We start from the raw sequence: 21,819 nt of genomic DNA, 5'->3' as shown, positions 1-21,819 counted from the left end.
GCATGAGAGTTTAATCTCTGTTCGGAGAGTTTAAGTCTGTTCTGTCGGACAAAATACATGTGCCGTTTTCGTGGCCTGACCATTCCAAATTTTTAACCGGTTCCACAATTAACTTCCCCTGTTCCAGTGTTCCCATATATCAAAGTTTTTTCGACTAGACATCCTTAAGCTATTAACAAATCTTCAGCTTGCTATTAATCAACTTTTTTTTCATACGCGGGATCCAGACCTATAAGAGAATAAATATGAATCTATACTCCATCTAATTTACTTACCGTTGCACGTCATCCGCGTCATAGCCCGTAACGTCACATAATACCAACACGAAATATTTAGGCGGTAGGTGTGTTCTTTTTTAGAATCACTTTGCCGAGTACACTGGAATTACAGCCACTAGACATATTTTATTATATACGCGTAGAAATAATATTTGAAGATTTCTATTAATGTTAACTTAAAGAAATACACAATAATATGTTTCGTTTAATTTGTATAAATGTATTATAAAGCTTTTTTATGAAGCACATTTGTTCGGAACACACTGTAACTATAATCGAACAAAGGTGATATTTTGGCATAAATTGGTAACATTTATTTGACAGTTGCGGTATTGACACTTTAGATTTGTTTTTATTCTTTACCCTAAGTATTTGTTTTATTATATTTATTGTTTTTATTATTACCTTCAAGGTAAGATTATAACCCTAACAACACACAACATTCCAGGAATGTACTACCAAAGTTCTATCAATATTTGAATGTCCTGGACATTTAGGGAACATTCGGTGAACATCTGTTTAAATTATTCCTGGAATGTTACCATAAGACATTCTGTGAACATACTACCAATGTTCCTATATTTTAAGTTGCGAAATAATACATGTGTAAGAGATACAACATTACTTATAACATACCAGACAAACTAAGTCACATTTTAGGCCTACAGTGCAATAATATGTCAAATTTAAAGAGTTTCCCAAGATTATAAACATACAAATGTAATAAAAATTATTGTTCGCGAATATTCAATTTGGAATGCGATTTTGTTAATAAAAAAAATACTTATAACTTATGCAAAACCCAAGAGAGGCATTTATATTTATTTCTTTTGCGTTCATTTTCAAATTCGCCGTGCATATATTTTTGTGCATGGCGCTTGAGAGGGCATCACGTGACTAAAAACGACCAACCAACGACCTCGCTTCGGCCATCTTGGCATCTTCATCTTGGCGACCTTGCCTTGCCGTGGATTGTTTTTAGTTGTTTGTATTATTTGTGCTTTTTAAGAATATTTTTTTAATTCGGATACTTTTATAATAGCTTTAATAGTATTATTAACATAGTGCATAAAATGGTGTCCTGTTTTTAACGCAGTTGGAGTAGCAGAAACAAATGTAGATAAAAAAATCTGCAGGAATAACGTTTCAATTATGACAGAAGCTCAAAACAAATGACTGTGAATGAAAAGCCCTATTAAAAGGTTAGTATGCAAATATGTAAACGAAAGCATGCCCTGTATTTCAGAAAATAAATTAATACTATTAATACCCTAATAATACTATTCATAAAAAATCTTTTAAGTAACGTAGATATAACAAAGTGAATAAAAGGCATAAATCAGAAGAATTATTATTTTATTTTATAAGTTAATAATTGGTCATATCCATTTATTATTTTAATAATAATTGTGAATAAGCCACAAACTTCGCTTATTCCTAACTAAAATAGTAAATAGAGATAGGTAATAACAAAAGGATTTGTAAAACTAAAATAATTCTTTTTGCGTTTTTGCTAGTGTATGCGTTTATAAATAGGATGGTAGACCACACACTATAATATGCAGTACCAACTAATGAATACACAGAATATTATAGTCGATTTGCTAAACTCAGTCTCAGTACTAATTACTGTAATTTTGGCAAAATTGGCCAAAAACAAAAAAAATTACCTACTAAAATCACTAGCCAGTTGTGTCTGAGTTTGGGGAACCGACTATACTAATAAACAATTTCTAAGCTGTTTTATAATAATTTTGTGAGTTCATTAATCATATTTTTTATTTAAAACTAAAATTTGTTAATAATGCTTAGTAATGCATATATTTTGTATTTTTAGCTTTCCAGAAGATCCTGCGAAGAAGACATGAAGTATAGATCAGATTTGTTAATAGAGGAGTATGTTCAAAACACTTTTTAGAAAAAGATATTGACAGAACTTCACTTTCATCTGTTCGTTTGAGAGACTGTGCTGTTCCAATAGCTTATGTCACACAGGTATATGCATAACCTAATTAATAATACAGTCCGTACAATATAGATACTGTTGTAATTCATTATCTACATCGGAGATCTAAGTTGACATTGTTGCCCAACTACAAAAAATTTTTGAATTCATTTTAAGTCAAATATATCACATAATTATTGCGAAGTAGATTATACAACAAAACAGATTAATATTCAATGTAAATAAATAAAAACATCAGAAATCGAAAACAAGAATTAAGGTATAATCTTATGTTACAGTTATTAAGGTACCAAGGGTATTATAGGGATATACGTTGACCGAAAGCGTTATTATTATAATACCTGTGGTGCCTTCAACGTTTAATGAATGACTAAATTATTCTTTATATGCGAAAAATTTGAATGAATTTTGAATTGATTAGTTTTTAAATAAGTACATTTACCAGTAACAGTAGTAACGTAATTGTGGTAACCATAGTTTTACTTAGGTTGATATTTGTCAACTTGACAGTATCTAAGTCGTTATTTAAATTTAATGCCCAAGGGCGTTATATCGTACTTAACAGACTTCGAAATGTCATTATTTGTCAAATAATGTACCAGTAGGACATTAAAGTAAATAATAAAAACAATAAATATAATGAATACTAAATACTTATTTGTTTGTGAAAAATCTATTTCTTTGTGGCTTTTTTGTAATTAATTATTCTAATGGGGAAATAAGCCACAATTTACTTGAAAAAATAATTTTATTAAGGTTTCTACTTCCACATCGGATGTCGTTGTCAAAATACAAAATGTTCATTATTATTATTTTATTTATTAAATATTATTTATTATTTATTTAAATATTATTTAATATTTATTTTTTTATTATTATTATTTATGCATATTATTACCTGTAAATAATATTTCTTCTGATTGTTAATTGTAAAGGATAGAAAAATTACCTTTTATTTTATTTTCTTTTAGAATCAGCTGAGAGAAGTGGTCTACAAAAAACCAGAAAGGAAACGGAATATGTGGTTACGAAAAGCAAAAGAAAGGTTTACAAAGCAAATGTAACACATTTTTTTATAATATTTAGGAATGTCAGCAAATTACATTAAAAAATGTATGTAAAGATTTTTTGCAATAAAAATGTTTATATTTATCAAGGATGTATTATTTGGTATGGCCATATATCGTCAGTGATGTGACAGTACCTCCTATCTGTTTTTTTCAAGAGATTTGTAAGATAGACTAAAAACTTGTTTCGGCCACCTCCTGTTTTCATATATTTTTTGACTTGTTTTGCAGTAAATTCAACTAGGTATCTATTTACTACAAAAAAAGTCAGAATACGTACGAAACCAGAAAGTGACCTTAAAAAATGTTTTTCGTCTCCTGCAAACCTCATAAAAAAACATATAGGAGGTATTGTCACATTACTGACGATATATTTCAGTGAATGTCTAAAAAATATACTGTGAATGTTCAAAGAACGTTCGTAGACATTCATGGAATGTTCTAACAAGACATTCAGTCTAAAAATATACTGTGAATGTCCAAAGAACATTCATGGAATGTTCCAACAAGACATTCAGTCTAAAAAATAGACTGTGAATGTCCAAAGAACATTCGTAGACATTCATGGAATGTTCCAACAGAACATTCTAAGAATATTTAAAATGCTGACACAGCACTTTCCTGGTACTTTCCAGGGACATTCGTGTGCATTTGGGGACATTCCAGGAATGTTTTCAATGTCCTGTGTGTACATTCTAGGAACATTCATGGAATGTTTTGTGTTATTAGGGAACTTAATTCTAGTTTTCTATTTCTAATGTTTTTATTATTTACATTAAATATTAATTTGTTTTGTTGTATAATCCAAGTTTGCAATAATTATGTGATCTATTTGATTTAAAATGGATTCAGGATTTTTTTATACTTTGGCAACAATGTCAACTTAAATCTCTGACATAGATAATGACGTGCAACGGTAAGTAAATTAGACAAACTGTATACAGGACCTAAATAAGACCTGTTGTCACATATGGAATGAAAACAACAACAATTAGGTAACATTAAAGAGTAATATAGCCTTCTGAAATTTGAAAGAAAAATAATGAGAATGATACTGGGCCACAATATAACAAGAGAGGGAGAAATAAGAATTAAGACAAATGCCTAAATTGAAAACGAATTAAAGGGAGAAAATACAGTCAGTTACATAAAATCTCTTCGCTAAGAATGAACAGGACATAATTATACAGAGACGCCCACACTCATATGTTGAGAAGGGAAACTCACTGAACACCACTTTCGTCCAGGTGCAGAGTAAGGCCTAGAAGAAGATGGCTGGATAATGTAGAACAAGGTATCAAAGCATTGAATGTTAAAGGCTGGAAACTTCAGCGCAAGAACAGGAAAAAATGGTAAAGGGTCATGAGAGCAAGAAGAACGGTAAAGAGTCATGACAGAAAGTTATAAATGACCTGGAGGAGTAATCCACTTTATCCAAGAATAAGATTTTGAACGCCGCGGCATTAACTTTAACACCTAGAAATTGTAATGCTTTATGATGATGATATTACTCTTATTTTAATATTACCCAGAGAAGAAAAAATACTTGAAGAGTAATTTTGGCTGTGCTCTGGTCCCGTTAGGACCACCTAGATCCTGAAAAGTTATCAATATCCAACAGTTTCAATATCCTAGATATTGAAAAGTTCCTTTATCGCAGATCGAAAAGTTCCCTAATTTTTTGAGTCAAACACTAAATATGTAAGTGTTTGAAAAGCCTCGCCATTCCCTCTGATCTCATTGTCTACACTTCCAGAGTTCGTGGTGACGGTTAAAATCTCCAACATAAACTGGGGGTGTGGACGGACGTAAAGAACATGTTGTGAGCGGAGGTCACAGAATTGCCGGGGGTTTGTAGGTAAATGTTTACTGAGAGTAATTTCGCCAATTTGTATGGTAAGAGCATAGCATGGATGTTATTTCTGTCGTAGAACATACGTTATGTGGGAATCTTCTATTTTGTTTCGGACATATGTTGCCTACCCAATAAGCTGGATGGCAAGTTGCACCCAATAAATCATAGTCATGAATTCTTCTTCTTCGAGATACCGTAGAATGCTTAAAATCTCATGGGTTCAACGCATTTCAAACATAGAAGTCTTAAACAGAATAGGTCAAGGCTAAGGTGACTTGATTGAGATGATAAAAAGAGAACACTTAACTAACGGAAGGATCAATGGAAAAAGTGGACGGAAAGATGAACTGGCCTATCAGCAAATGAATTGTTATATACATGCCACGCAAGATCGAGAACGATATCGGCAAATTGTCATGGAAGCTACCCTGATCTAAAATTTGGGAATGGTACTCAAAGAAGAATAATAAATTATTGTTCCATCAAGAATTTGCTTTGTTTTCTACAGAATTAATTTGTTTTCTACATGAGTTTCCTGAATTGCGACCCCGTTAATATCATTTTCGGTGAGAACCTTTTGGGAGTACTCACACATATTTCTACTAATACCTTCTACTATATTTAGATGGCCAATTTGGATGCTTGCTCCGAGTTATTTTATTGATTAGTCCTCGAGAAGGTCCATTTAAATTATTGGTTGGAGGTGTATCTAATTTTCGTGATGTGTTATTGTCAGAAGATCCAGATATTTTAAATTATCTGGCGCTGTGTAAAAAAGTTTTGTACACGCGAAACGTCATTAAGTCAGGGACGTCACTATTTAGCGAGCACTTTTACTGGTTTTTTGCATACACGCTAACTTGAGTGAAGTGTCAGCAAATACTATGTCAGAGTGAAGGTTAGAATTTGTCTAATCGCGTTGTGTTTACATTTTAATACTGATTAGTAAAGAGATTTCTTATTTTTTATTTGTTTAGTTTTTGTTTTTAAGTGTGAGTGTCGAGTGAGGACAATTATTTAGTTCTTTTAATGAGTTTAACAAAATTTTAAAACATTATGAAAAAGATAAGAAACAAAAATTCGTGATTAAGGGTAGCAGAAGTATTAAGATAAAATATACAGGGCGATTGATTAGTGTGATAAAGCTCAGTAGATCCGCTAAAGTAATATATAGCAATAAAAGTTAGTATTAAAAATTGTAGCAAACTTTGAGCTTCATATTACAAAATTAGTTAGAATGTTACAGGGAAAGAAATTTATGTTTATTTAAATCGAACACTCTATATTTTATTTTATGTTCGAAATCTTCTTAACGTCACCATCACAAAAATATAAAGGTTCATTATATTATATAGAGTATTTACAAAGTTATAACCAATTTTCTATGAAAATCGTAACAAGTTCAACTCCCTGTATAAATATAAATAAACACAACAGCATTGGTTTATAAACTGGTAGCATTAACTTACGTATAAAAATTATTTTAACAGTATTTTGTATGTACATGTCATATCAACTAAATATTTATTTTGCTAACCTGAATATAATATACTTTTATACTATACACATTGATTTATTACAATTAAGTTTGAAACATCTGAATAGTTCCGCTTCCCTCCCCCTTCGCTTAATAACAAATATTTTTCTATCAAACAAATAAACTAAACATCAAAATAGCGTGTACCAAAATATACAGTCACTGCGCACGCTAAATAATGACGTCACTGGCTTGATGAAGTTTAATTCGCGTGTACCTAACTTTTTTATTTGCGTACACGTTGGCGTGTACCTAGACACAGCGATTATCTGGCTGCCTATTAAGATAGTCCATTTAACATTACGCAGGGTGGCAGGGTGCACTTATAGTAGGCTACTACATATGAGAACTAGCTTTACACCCTGAGTATAGAGTACAATGAAAAAATGCAAGTCATGAAAGAAACAGACATAAAAAAGAGTGTGTGTACTATGTACGCACGTAAGAAGTTATACTTCTATTTTTATGATTTCAACGAAACAAGTACAGTGGGTGATCATATTATTAGAGCCAACCCAGAAAATTTTATTTTGTTTAATATTGGTATGTACGTTTTTTCTTTATACGGTCCACGTTGCCTTTGAACTTTAGAAAGGGAAACTATGTTTCTGTTGGAGTGATTAGTATTGAGTATTAAAGTTTTTATTTCTGCTATTTTCCTTGGTGAGATGTCTTTGGATTTCCCATGATGTTCTGGTACACCTATTGTAACGAACGCGCAATTTTTACTAAATTCACAAAATATAGTATAGGACTGTCAGAATATCACTAGAGAGCAATGAAAACTCACAAAGTTTATTATAACTCTAAACACCAAGAATACAAAATAATAGGCACACGAGTTGCAAGCTAGGCTGAGCAGCACTGACAAGGAATGGCATCTGAGTCACGCATTGCCACACATGCATGTTGCCACTATTGTCAGACTATTTATTGCACTTTCATAAAGTGTAACAAGACAGCCAAATGGAAACAAATTAATTAATATATGATACAGCTCAATTATACAGGGTGAGTCATGAGGAACTGTACATACTCGTACCTCTTATAGACCCAAACGAACTAATTTTTTAAAGCCGGACCTGATTTTTTCTAGTTTGAATAAATCAGTTGATTAGGTGGTAATAGTGTAACTATTGACCAAAATAAGAGACACATCGATCTGACCGTTCAAAAATTATGACGAATAAAAATTTTCTTTCAAAATGCGAAACTCGTCCTGTATATTAAAAAACAATGGGAGCAGACACTTTTTGATGGTCATTTGTTATTCCCCATAGGAGCCTCTACACAAGGTAGGAGTATGTACAGCTCCTCATGACTCACCCTGTATACCCTTCCTCTAAAACATTGAAGTTTATTAGGTGGCTCTAATACTATGATCCACACACTGTATATTTTAATAATTTTAATTTTAAACAACACTTAAAAATAACGTTAATACGTCATTTTTTATGAACTGAAGCGTCGTCCCCGCAATTGGTTTTCTCGTCAGAAATCGTATAAACTCTAAAAAACGTCGTTTTTCGACAAAAAATTTAAAATAAAATTTTTCATAGGCTATCCACTATAGCCTTTGTATTTTAGTCACATTTTAAAATAATTAAAAATAGTGAATTCTTGGTAAATATTGTTAATCCGTAATTTTTTCACGAACTGGAGCGTTCCAGAAAATGTTTTTCCCTTGAGGAATTGTAGAAAATCTAAAAATCGTCAGATTTTTTACTAGTCCAGAAAGCCACTGCGCATCCGCTAGGAAAAATATTCTAATTCGGATTTTTTGCACAATCTTACTCAAAAAGGACTCCTTTTAACAAATTTGCATGTTGCCATAACCAAAAGGTGGTCAAAACTTTTTAAAGGTTTTTTTTTTTGTTTTTTTCCTAAAATTATTTTTTTTGCATGGAAAAAAGTTTTTTTTAGGTTTTTTGGATCATTCCAAACATAAAAGGTATTTAGTGACTTTTCTCTAAAAATGATAGTTTTTGACAAATAAGCGATTAAAAATTGAATAATTGCGAAATCGGCCATTTTTACCCTCAAAAACTATGTAAAAAACTGAAAATTTGAATGTTGCTAAGGTAAATAGATATTCTTTAAACATTGATTGACGAAATCCCGAAGGGTTTTTTGCAATATAATATTCAAAACTCCTTTGTTTTTTAATTGCTAATCAAGCGTGCGCGACACTATTTTCCACCGACAGTATGGTGCAAATGAAAGGAATAAATTCGTTATTTCGTAAACCGGCAACTTTAAGGAAAAATCCCGAAACAGGTCGATTTTTATTTTCAAGCTATGATATTGTGGCATATATGGTATACTAGTCACGTCATCTATCTGGACGTGATGACGTAATCGATGATTTTTTAAATAAGAATAGGGGTCGTGTGCTAGCTCATTTGAAAGGTTCTTCAATTATCTATTCAGTAATATAAACATTTACATAATTATTTATACAGGGTGTCCTTCTACTTCTTTTTTTGTCAAATAATTTAATTTAATAAAAAAATTTTGAACACCCTGTATAAATAATTATGTAAATGTTTACATTACTTAATAGAGAATTGAAGAACATTTCAAATGAGCTACCACACGACCCCTATTCTCATTTAAAAAAATCATCGATTACGTCTTCACGCCCCGACGGATGACGTCACTATTATACCATATATGCCACAATATCATAACTTAAAAATAAAAATCGACCTGTTTCGAGATTTATCCTTAAAGTCGCCCGTTTACGAAATAACGAATTTATTCCTTTCATTTGCATCATACAGTCGGTGGAAAATAGTGTCGCGCACGCTTGATTAGCAATTAAAAAACAAAGGAGTTTTGAATATTGTATTGCAAAAAACTCTTCGGGATTTCATCAATCAATGTTTAAAGAATATCAACCTGCTTTGGGAACATTCAAATTTTCAGTTTTTCACATAGTTTTTGAGGGTTAAATATGGCCGATTTCGCAAAAACTATCATTTTTAGAGAAAATTCCCTAAAGACCTTTTCTGTTTGGAATGATCCAAAAAACCCAAAAAAAAAATTTTTTCATGCAAAAATAATAATTTTAGGAAAAAACAAACAAAAAAAAAGGTTTAAAAATTTTTTGACCACCTTTTGGTTCTGGCAACATGAAAATTTGTTAAAAGGAGTCCTTTTTGAGTAAGATTGTGCAAAAAATCCGAATTAGAATATTTTTCCTAGCGGATGCGCAGTTGCTTTCTGGACTATACACAATTTTAATAGAAGTATACCTTCTAACGTGCGTAGAAAGTACACACACATTCCTTTTTTCTATATTAGTGAGTCCAAAAATAAGTATATATAAAAACTATTTAAAAAGTCCAACAATAAACTCATTTTTGTCTCTGTTCTCACAACTTTTAAAAAACAACTTAACAACCATAACCATAATAATAAAAATGATGACACATTCTTTAACCATGATTTAACCACACCAGCCATATTGGATAATTTTTGACATGTCATTCGAATACCCAATCAAAGCTAACGTATAATGTATCTGTGAGTGGCACCAATAATTTTGATGAATTAGCCCACCAAAAGAAAATAATCAAAGAAACTGCTTTCATCCTACTTAATGAAGAAACATGTGTAGCAAACCCATCAACATAATGACACAAATCTTCTAGATTGTACGTAAAAACAGATTTTTTCCAAAAAGAGAATGTAAGCGTTATTTTTGTGGTACAGCAACAAACTAAAATTCAATTTTGTACATATTTTTTAAATAATCAATATCAGAAGCTTAACAAAAAAAATGCAATGCATATTATCACTTTTAAGGTACTTACTGATTTTCTGATTACCTTATCATAATATATAAAATTCCACTACAAATAATTTATTCTATGATGCAATATAGATTCTAGAGAACGGTTATTTTGTTATTCATAAAATGTTAAAATTTGCGTTTTTTCTATTAGTGCATTTTATATTCAAAGTAAGTCATATATTTATATTTAATATAATCTATATATTTTATATTTATAATTATTTTGCTTGACTGTACAGGTGTATTGCGATGACGACCTAATAGTTACACTGCCAAATGGACAGATTCGCGGAATTACTGTAACACCACCTGTTACTATAGACCTCACGTATTATGCATTTTTGGGTGTACCGTTTGCAGCACCACCAACAGGAGAATTAAGATTTAAGGTAAGTTTTGGCAGATAAAGCAGAACAATCAATTTAAAAAATCTAGATTCTAGATCTATAGATTTAAAAAATCTATTGTTTGATTTACCTGTTATCTGAAGAACATTCACTACATATTCAGTGGAAAATGGTAAACTTTCATTAGACTTTCATCTAGAATTTTGAACATAAGAATATCTAAACTCATAAACATAAATAATTAGATATTATTTTAATTAAAGATTAATCAGTTAATCAAGACACAGGGTTATTGAGTACCTAACTATATTAAAAACTAAAATACATTTAGGTAAAAAAATATCCAATCAAATCACTGGAAAACAAAATACATAAAACACTGCAAAAATTTACGAAATACCTGAGAGATTACAAAAAAAACACTGATACCACACCAGAGCAGAACACCTCTCCTATAAGGAGTCACAAAAATTCATAACGGAAATAATGTACCCGTCAGACCAATTTGCAATAGCAAATTCTTACAGCAGACTGTCAAAGTTTCTCCTAGACATAATAAATAATGGAACCTTTAGCACACAAAAATGAGTTACAAGTCCAACAATATTCTAGTCAGCTTCGATATCACCAGTCTTCTCACCAATGAACAAGCCATTGGAGAGAACTTTAAAAATAATAATACTCAAGCAATAATAATAATAATATAATAATAATATCGTATGGCATTTTTGCCGGGGAGATCCTTTCGGACAGTTCCGGCGCCATTTACATCTTTAGCCCTGTTTCAAGTAACTAGTGCCGATGTACACTAGCCCAGGGGGACCGACGGCTTAACGTGCTCTCCGAGGCACGGTGAGACGGCTCGTGTCATTATTGGAAATGAAAATGGTTTGTCTTTGGCAGGGCTCGAACCCACGTGCACTGGCGTATGAGGCCAGCGGTATTGCCGTTACTCCACGGCCGCTCAAAAGCATACTCAAGTTAGAGGAAATAATACGTTAACAAAAAACCAAACTAAATATATCACATATATCATGGAGCACTTTGCGCAGACAAACAGCTATTTTCAAATAGATAAATTTTCACAGACCAAAATATCGGATTCGCCATATATTCATCAGTCTTATCCGTGGTATTAGCAAATACAGGGTGCGGTAGGATGCACCTTTTCTATAAAAATCTTCTTGAAAATTTTTCGTTTGTTGAATTTGAAAACAAATTTCCAAAAAATAACTATTTAGAAAAACGAAAACTGGTACGTTCATCTTTTAGTTGCAAAATTCTAGTACCGGTCATATGCGTCCGTTTTGGGTAGGTCAACGGTTATTTTATCGCATAACTCTTTGTCTTTAATTTTCAAGTATTTCTGACACTTAGGGTCGATGTCTCATACCTGCGGTAATCTATGGTTCAGTTGAACCAGGTTCAACGGTGATCTTCGATTTTGTTTGGAATGCATTTCTCATCGCACGTTCATGTCAGCGCTCGTTCTACAGCTTTCGAGAAATGCCAATAGATGGCAAAAGGTAAAAAACTGTCGCCATTTTGAACTACCTTTTTTATGCTGTTTTTGAATAAAGTTAAATTTAAGTATTTATAGTCAAATAGTCATTTTAATAATTATAAATAAATATTATAAAAACAAAAATAATGTTATCGTTTATCGTTAGGCTTAATGTAATAAAATAGGCTATATTTATATTATGACAGCGTTTCGTGTTAATACAACGCATGCGTAGTCCATGAAATCATCTGAACTGAGTTCTGAAATCTTTGAACGGCCGAATTCCACCGTTCAAGCATCGTTCAAGTTTAAACTGCCATCGGTTGAACGTGCGAATTGAGAAAGACGATTTTGACTTTAAACTGACGTTTACTAGAAGTTCAGGTTAAACTGGAGTTGAACTCGATATGAGAAATTGGCCCTTAGTGATTAAATTAATTAAATCATTGAACGGAGTTTTGTGGAGTACGGAGATAGGGAAACAAAGAAAAATGAGAATATACAACACCATGATATACACACTGGTATACGGATCCGAAACATGGAAAACTAAGGAACACCAAAAAAGAAAAATAGAAGCTACTGAGATGGACGCCCTAAGAAGAGCAAGTAGAACATCGAAATTGGACCGGGTTAGAAATGAGGAAGTAAAGCGAAGAATGAATTTACAGGAAACGGTTGCAGAATGCATTGAGAAGAAACAATTAACGTTGTACGGATATGTTGAAAGAATGGGGGAGGAAAGACTGCCAAAGGAAATTATGAAATGGATACCTACAGAAAACAGGAAAAGAGGAAGGCCAAGAACGACATGGATACAAGGAGTAAGACGATCAATGAGTGTAGGAGGATTAGAAGATGAAAACTGCAATTATAGAAGATATTGGCAACAAGGCATCGGACAACGTCGGAGAACGTTTTGAACTCCAATTTATATATATATATATATATATATATATATATATATATATATATATATATATATATATATATATATAACAAAGGAGCACTCGTAAGTGTAGGGTTTTATCGGTCAAGTGGGTGAAAAAAGAGGCAAAGAATTCAGCTACTTCATCTATTTATTGAAGACGTTTCGTCTACTGCTCAGTAGACATCATCAGTTCATCTACAAAAAGAGGGTATAAGAGACAACATCCAAAAGAGAGGTAAACAAGCACTAGCGTTACCTTAAAAAGACATGTAGCAAACGATAAGATGTACATAGTAAAAAAAACCTTATCCATGAACCAACGTAATGTAAAAGTATATAACATTTAAGTGTATAGTTAATATTTAAAAAACTTTAGTACAGCCAAAGACAAGACCATGTGGTAACAGTCATATATAAAAAACAAGTGGAAAAAAGCCGGCTTGCTTTTTTTGAAGTCAAGAATGAACCAAGAAAAAACCAGATTCACTTCCAAAAACTTAGTAGTATTTAAGCATACTTCATTTTAACTTTAGGTAACATCATTAAATGAGTAGAATGCTAATATGCAACTTTAAAAATTTAAGGTCAAATAGTTACCAGCAGGTCATCCTAGCCCAACCGACACACAAAAGAAAATGGAGTTTGAATTATCAGGTGTAAACTGACATCTCGCCAAGAGGCAGGCAACCTTTAAAAAATTATAACAAAGAGTGACTGACAACTGCAGTGCAGCGCGGTAAAATTTAAATTGATGTAATTAAAACAGTTATAAAAGTGTTTAAAAAGTGAAAGTAATATCAAGAAGTAATCAAGGGATGTACCTTATACCTCGTAGACAAGAATCACAGTTTATTTTAAACAAGTGAGGGCACTTCACACAATTATATGGAAAAGTGCCTACGTTAGTACTGGTAATCCAGTTAACTAACTAATATATAAGATAGTACAATAGTATAACTCCCATATATCGCAGCTCAAAAAACAAGAAAAAAATATATGCAATAATTTAAGAAAATTTATAAATCAGTTTAGCAAATTGTAATTTATAATTAATATCAATAATGCAACATTTTATCCTATGGCAAAATTTTAAATTGTACATCTAATAAGTAAACTGTTATTATCAAAAAAAAAAGTGGGAAAAGCTTGAAAAAACCACCAAAAACTTTTTTACAATAAAATAATTTAAGTGAATAACATCGACTGATTCAGCAAGATCACTATTAAAGAAGTGGAAAAAGCCTGAAAACCACAAAACTTTTTTACAATGTAATAATTTGAGTGTAATAATACCAACTAATTCTGCAAAATCAATGCATGGTATATTTGACTCAAGTTACTGATGTCAGTTCTCTTGTTAAGTACATTAGAGGTTTTTAATATGAAACACTTCTCTAAGAACTGTCTTTTCGACAGGTTGCGTTCATTGCAAAGGATCTTGGCTTCATCAAAGTCCACCTTATGTTTTGTATCTATTGCATGTTGGGCTAAGGCACAAGTTGGTTTTTTCAAATTGATATCACTACGGTGTGAAATTAAACGTGATTTTAAAGCTCGCTTTGTCTGCCCTACATAACATGCGTCACATTCAGCACAAGGTATGTGGTAGACCACATTAACTTGTTCCAAAGGGGACAAGGGTGTTTTAGTCTTAGAGAACAAATTTCTGACTGTTCTTGCGTTCTTAATTGCAATCTTAACAGGAATATTATTATTTTTATATAGTTTAATAAGTTTATCAGTAACCTGAGGAAAATAAGGAAGTGAAGAAAACTGGGAAACAGGAGTCCCAAGATTAGTAGTAGGCAGAATTGTGATGTTAACAGTATTATTCGATATTGATCTAAGTTGGTCACCATTGGGTATGTCGTTCAGAGAAGAACCGTAGCTTTGGGAAAAAAGAAATTTATTGATAAGGGAGGAAGGGTAGGAATTATCTACCAATATACTTCTGAGTAGCAGAAGGGATTCCCTTCGATTAACCGGATGTGCCAACCTATGTAGCCTACAGCTTAAAGCTTTAATAAGATTTATTTTATATTTAAAAGGATGACAAGAATGGTAGTTGAGAAACCTATTAGAGGCCATTGGTTTCCTATACCAACTTGTACAAAGTGTGTTATCTCCACTTCTAGTGACACGCATGTCCAAGAAGGGGATACTATGGTTGTTGGGGTCCTCGAGTTCACATGTGAACTGCAAATGAGGATCAAACCCATTGAAGATGGACAAGGTGGCCTGAGTCTTGTCTGGTGGTAAGGCTAGTAATAGGTCGTCCACATAACGTTTAACAAAAGGAACTTGAAAATCTAAATAACCCAGACGGTCAGATACTAAATCATCCAAAACATAATTCACTAGGATGGGTGAAATCGAGGAACCCATTGGTGTCCCAAAAATTTGTAAATAAAATTTGTCGTTGAAGACCAAAAAATTAGTGTCAAACACTAATTGGAGCAATTCTGCAAACACTTCCCAGGAAACTGGAGAATTAGGTTGGATAATATTCCAATGATTTCTTAGTGAAGTAAGGACACTAGCTAGGGGGAGGTTAGTAAAAAGTGAAACTACATCAAAACTCACCAAAATATAACCATGTGGTAGCTTAAAGTCATTAATAAATTCACTAAATTGAAAAGAGTCAACAATGTTGTACTCATTATTGTAATTATAAGATTTTGACAAGATATCAGTCAAAAATTTTGCAATATGTATGTTGGGTGAATTAATTGAGGAAACAATAGGCCTCATGCTCAATGTGGGCTTGTGAATTTTGGGCAGACAATAAAATCTTGGAGCATAACCATCATAATTATGTAATGACTTAGCTAAAGTTTGATCTATGATCTTAATATTTTTTAAGTGAGTAATGAATTTATTAATTTTGTTAGAAAATTTTGAACAGGGTTTGAAGTAAGAGGTTGGTAGTACCTAACGTCATCTAACAATGATTGACTGAGGCTGATATATTGATCTTTATCCATAAGAACAGTGGCATTGCCTTTGTCACTGGTGAGAACGAGAAGATTAGGGTGGGTTTTTAAAAACGATACCGTTTCCCTATAAATCTTATCAATTTCAGATATGGATTGCCTAGGGCGGTTGGTATAATTCAACAGAATGTTATTAGAAGATGACCTTAGGGAAAGAAGATCAGCATTGTCTGCATGAGACAATATATTTTCTACATCTGCAAGGGTCCTACTGATTGAATAATCTTTGAAGGTAGGTTCCAGACCAAATTTAGGGCCCAAAGATAGTAGCTTTAGAATATTTTGAGGAACATCCACATTAGAAAGATTCTTTATCCAATTAGGATTAAATGGAATTTTGTGGAAGTCTGGTGCACCCAATTTATCAAGCTTACTCTGAAGATGTAAAATAGTTTTTTTATAAACGAAATTAAATTTCTTGTGTAAAGAGGTCTCAAACCTATCTAACAAAGATGCAGGTAAAGTGTGATCTAAGAAATCAGTGACATTATTTATTTGACCAAAAATGAATTTAATATCTGAATGAACCTTCGATATATGGAAATTAAGTAATCGTGCCCTCACCTGTCTATTAAGAGCCTGGCTCCTGCGTTGGAGTGTGTGATCGTGGGTTCCTGTGGTAGTAGTAAGTATGTTAGAAGTGGTATCTGTGATAAATCTTGGAATTTTCTTGGTTCTCCTGCACTCTAGAAGGAAAGTTCTTCTTGCTTCAGCTGTAGCTAGTTTTTCGGTCAAATTGGTCCATCTCTTGAGCTTTTTCACTGGTAGTTCCCCATGGATGCGCCTGGTATTAGCGTAAAAACCCTCTGTAACAGAAGACATCATAAAGGAGTACGACCGTCAATTCCAATATAACAAAGGAGCACTCGTAAGTGTAGGGTTTTATCGGTCAAGTGGGTGAAAAAAGAGACAAAGAATTCAGCTACTTCATCTATTTATTGAAGACGTTTCGTCTACTGCTCAGTAGACATCATCAGTTCATCTACAAAAAGAGTGGTATAAGAGACAACATCCAAAAGAGAGGTAAACAAGCACTAGCGTTACCTTAAAAAGACATGTAGCAAACGATAAGATGTACATAGTAAAAAAAACCTTATCCATGAACCAACGTAATGTAAAAGTATATAACATTTAAGTGTATAGTTAATATTTAAAAAACTTTAGTACAGCCAAAGACAAGACCATGTGGTAACAGTCATATATAAAAAACAAGTGGAAAAAAGCCGGCTTGCTTTTTTTGAAGTCAAGAATGAACCAAGAAAAAACCAGATTCACTTCCAAAAACTTAGTAGTATTTAAGCATACTTCATTTTAACTTTAGGTAACATCATTAAATGAGTAGAATGCTAATATGCAACTTTAAAAATTTAAGGTCAAATAGTTACCAGCAGGTCATCCTAGCCCAACCGACACACAAAAGAAAATGGAGTTTGAATTATCAGGTGTAAACTGACATCTCGCCAAGAGGCAGGCAACCTTTAAAAAATTATAACAAAGAGTGACTGACAACTGCAGTGCAGCGCGGTAAAATTTAAATTGATGTAATTAAAACAGTTATAAAAGTGTTTAAAAAGTGAAAGTAATATCAAGAAGTAATCAAGGGATGTACCTTATACCTCGTAGACAAGAATCACAGTTTATTTTAAACACTTGTTTTGACGGTCGTACTCCTTTATGATGTCTTCTGTTACAGAGGGTTTTTACGCTAATACCAGGCGCATCCATGGGGAACTACCAGTGAAAAAGCTCAAGAGATGGACCAATTTGACCGAAAAACTAGCTACAGCTGAAGCAAGAAGAACTTTCCTTCTAGAGTGCAGGAGAACCAAGAAAATTCCAAGATTTATCACAGATACCACTTCTAACATACTTACTACTACCACAGGAACCCACGATCACACACTCCAACGCAGGAGCCAGGCTCTTAATAGACAGGTGAGGGCACGATTACTTAATTTCCATATATCGAAGGTTCATTCAGATATTAAATTCATTTTTGGTCAAATAAATAATGTCACTGATTTCTTAGATCACACTTTACCTGCATCTTTGTTAGATAGGTTTGAGACCTCTTTACACAAGAAATTTAATTTCGTTTATAAAAAAACTATTTTACATCTTCAGAGTAAGCTTGATAAATTGGGTGCACCAGACTTCCACAAAATTCCATTTAATCCTAATTGGATAAAGAATCTTTCTAATGTGGATGTTCCTCAAAATATTCTAAAGCTACTATCTTTGGGCCCTAAATTTGGTCTGGAACCTACCTTCAAAGATTATTCAATCAGTAGGACCCTTGCAGATGTAGAAAATATATTGTCTCATGCAGACAATGCTGATCTTCTTTCCCTAAGGTCATCTTCTAATAACATTCTGTTGAATTATACCAACCGCCCTAGGCAATCCATATCTGAAATTGATAAGATTTATAGGGAAACGGTATCGTTTTTAAAAACCCACCCTAATCTTCTCGTTCTCACCAGTGACAAAGGCAATGCCACTGTTCTTATGGATAAAGATCAATATATCAGCCTCAGTCAATCATTGTTAGATGACGTTAGGTACTACCAACCTCTTACTTCAAACCCTGTTCAAAATTTTCTAACAAAATTAATAAATTCATTACTCACTTAAAAAATATTAAGATCATAGATCAAACTTTAGCTAAGTCATTACATAATTATGATGGTTATGCTCCAAGATTTTATTGTCTGCCCAAAATTCACAAGCCCACATTGAGCATGAGGCCTATTGTTTCCTCAATTAATTCACCCAACATACATATTGCAAAATTTTTGACTGATATCTTGTCAAAATCTTATAATTACAATAATGAGTACAACATTGTTGACTCTTTTCAATTTAGTGAATTTATTAATGACTTTAAGCTACCACATGGTTATATTTTGGTGAGTTTTGATGTAGTTTCACTTTTTACTAACCTCCCCCTAGCTAGTGTCCTTACTTCACTAAGAAATCATTGGAATATTATCCAACCTAATTCTCCAGTTTCCTGGGAAGTGTTTGCAGAATTGCTCCAATTAGTGTTTGACACTAATTTTTTGGTCTTCAACGACAAATTTTATTTACAAATTTTTGGGACACCAATGGGTTCCTCGATTTCACCCATCCTAGTGAATTATGTTTTGGATGATTTAGTATCTGACCGTCTGGGTTATTTAGATTTTCAAGTTCCTTTTGTTAAACGTTATGTGGACGACCTATTACTAGCCTTACCACCAGACAAGACTCAGGCCACCTTGTCCATCTTCAATGGGTTTGATCCTCATTTGCAGTTCACATGTGAACTCGAGGACCCCAACAACCATAGTATCCCCTTCTTGGACATGCGTGTCACTAGAAGTGGAGATAACACACTTTGTACAAGTTGGTATAGGAAACCAATGGCCTCTAATAGGTTTCTCAACTACCATTCTTGTCATCCTTTTAAATATAAAATAAATCTTATTAAAGCTTTAAGCTGTAGGCTACATAGGTTGGCACATCCGGTTAATCGAAGGGAATCCCTTCTGCTACTCAGAAGTATATTGGTAGATAATTCCTACCCTTCCTCCCTTATCAATAAATTTCTTTTTTCCCAAAGCTACGGTTCTTCTCTGAACGACATACCCAATGGTGACCAACTTAGATCAATATCGAATAATACTGTTAACATCACAATTCTGCCTACTACTAATCTTGGGACTCCTGTTTCCCAGTTTTCTTCACTTCCTTATTTTCCTCAGGTTACTGATAAACTTATTAAACTATATAAAAATAATAATATTCCTGTTAAGATTGCAATTAAGAACGCAAGAACAGTCAGAAATTTGTTCTCTAAGACTAAAACACCCTTGTCCCCTTTGGAACAAGTTAATGTGGTCTACCACATACCTTGTGCTGAATGTGACGCATGTTATGTAGGGCAGACAAAGCGAGCTTTAAAATCACGTTTAATTTCACACCGTAGTGATATCAATTTGAAAAAACCAACTTGTGCCTTAGCCCAACATGCAATAGATACAAAACATAAGGTGGACTTTGATGAAGCCAAGATCCTTTGCAATGAACGCAACCTGTCGAAAAGACAGTTCTTAGAGATGTGTTTCATATTAAAAACCTCTAATGTACTTAACAAGAGAACTGACATCAGTAACTTGAGTCAAATATACCATGCATTGATTTTGCAGAATTAGTTGGTATTATTACACTCAAATTATTACATTGTAAAAAAGTTTTGTGGTTTTCAGGCTTTTTCCACTTCTTTAATAGTGATCTTGCTGAATCAGTCGATGTTATTCACTTAAATTATTTTATTGTAAAAAAGTTTTTGGTGGTTTTTTCAAGCTTTTCCCACTTTTTTTTTTGATAATAACAGTTTACTTATTAGATGTACAATTTAAAATTTTGCCATAGGATAAAATGTTGCATTATTGATATTAATTATAAATTACAATTTGCTAAACTGATTTATAAATTTTCTTAAATTATTGCATATATTTTTTTCTTGCTTTTTGAGCTGCGATATATGGGAGTTATACTATTGTACTATCTTATATATTAGTTAGTTAACTGGATTACCAGTACTAACGTAGGCACTTTTCCATATAATTGTGTGAAGTGCCCTCACTTGTTTAAAATAAACTGTGATTCTTGTCTACGAGGTATAAGGTACATCCCTTGATTACTTCTTGATATTACTTTCACTTTTTAAACCCTTTTATAACTGTTTTAATTACATCAATTTAAATTTTACCGCGCTGCACTGCAGTTGTCAGTCACTCTTTGTTATAATTTTTTAAAGGTTGCCTGCCTCTTGGCGAGATGTCAGTTTACACCTGATAATTCAAACTCCATTTTCTTTTGTGTGTCGGTTGGGCTAGGATGACCTGCTGGTAACTATTTGACCTTAAATTTTTAAAGTTGCATATTAGCATTCTACTCATTTAATGATGTTACCTAAACTTAAAATGAAGTATGCTTAAATACTACTAAGTTTTTGGAAGTGAATCTGGTTTTTTCTTGGTTCATTCTTGACTTCAAAAAAAGCAAGCCGGCTTTTTTCCACTTGTTTTTTATATATGACTGTTACCACATGGTCTTGTCTTTGGCTGTACTAAAGTTTTTTAAATATTAACTATACACTTAAATGTTATATACTTTTACATTACGTTGGTTCATGGATAAGGTTTTTTTTACTATGTACATCTTATCGTTTGCTACATGTCTTTTTAAGGTAACGCTAGTGCTTGTTTACCTCTCTTTTGGATGTTGTCTCTTATATCACTCTTTTTGTAGATGAACTGATGATGTCTACTGAGCAGTAGACGAAACGTCTTCAATAAATAGATGAAGTAGCTGAATTCTTTGTCTCTTTTTTCACCCACTTGACCGATAAAACCCTACACTTACGAGTGCTCCTTTGTTATATTGGAATTGACGGTCGTACTCCTTTATGATATATATATATATATATATATATATATATATATATATATATATATATATATATATATATATTTATTTTTAGCATCTTATGACG

General features: G+C 32.6%; 1 protein-coding gene and 1 long non-coding RNA gene across 5 annotated transcripts in view; both read left to right on the top strand.

Moving 5' to 3' along the window:
* Positions 1-1,200: 1,200 nt before the first annotated feature.
* LOC126885915 (uncharacterized) lies at positions 1,201-3,396 on the top strand. The gene is made up of 3 exons (XR_007698493.1): positions 1,201-1,480; positions 2,116-2,273; positions 3,216-3,396. It is a non-coding gene; the product is annotated as an uncharacterized LOC126885915 (long non-coding RNA).
* Positions 3,397-10,513: 7,117 nt separating this feature from the next.
* The window catches only part of LOC126886785 (juvenile hormone esterase-like), a 113,839-nt gene continuing 102,533 nt past the window's right edge, over positions 10,514-21,819 (top strand). For all 4 annotated transcript variants that reach the window (XM_050653825.1, XM_050653826.1, XM_050653823.1 and 1 more), the window contains exons 1-2: positions 10,514-10,670; positions 10,742-10,891. In XM_050653825.1, the coding sequence (XP_050509782.1) occupies positions 10,626-10,670; positions 10,742-10,891 (195 nt within the window). In that variant the 5' untranslated portion in view covers positions 10,514-10,625. The remainder of the gene's footprint in view (positions 10,671-10,741; positions 10,892-21,819) is intronic.

The sequence above is a fragment of the Diabrotica virgifera genome, chromosome 6 (genome assembly GCF_917563875.1).
Source record: "Diabrotica virgifera virgifera chromosome 6, PGI_DIABVI_V3a".
NCBI lineage: Eukaryota > Metazoa > Arthropoda > Insecta > Coleoptera > Chrysomelidae > Diabrotica > Diabrotica virgifera.
The sequence above is the reverse complement of the archived record's forward strand: the minus strand, read 5'-3'. Positions and strand labels throughout refer to the sequence as shown.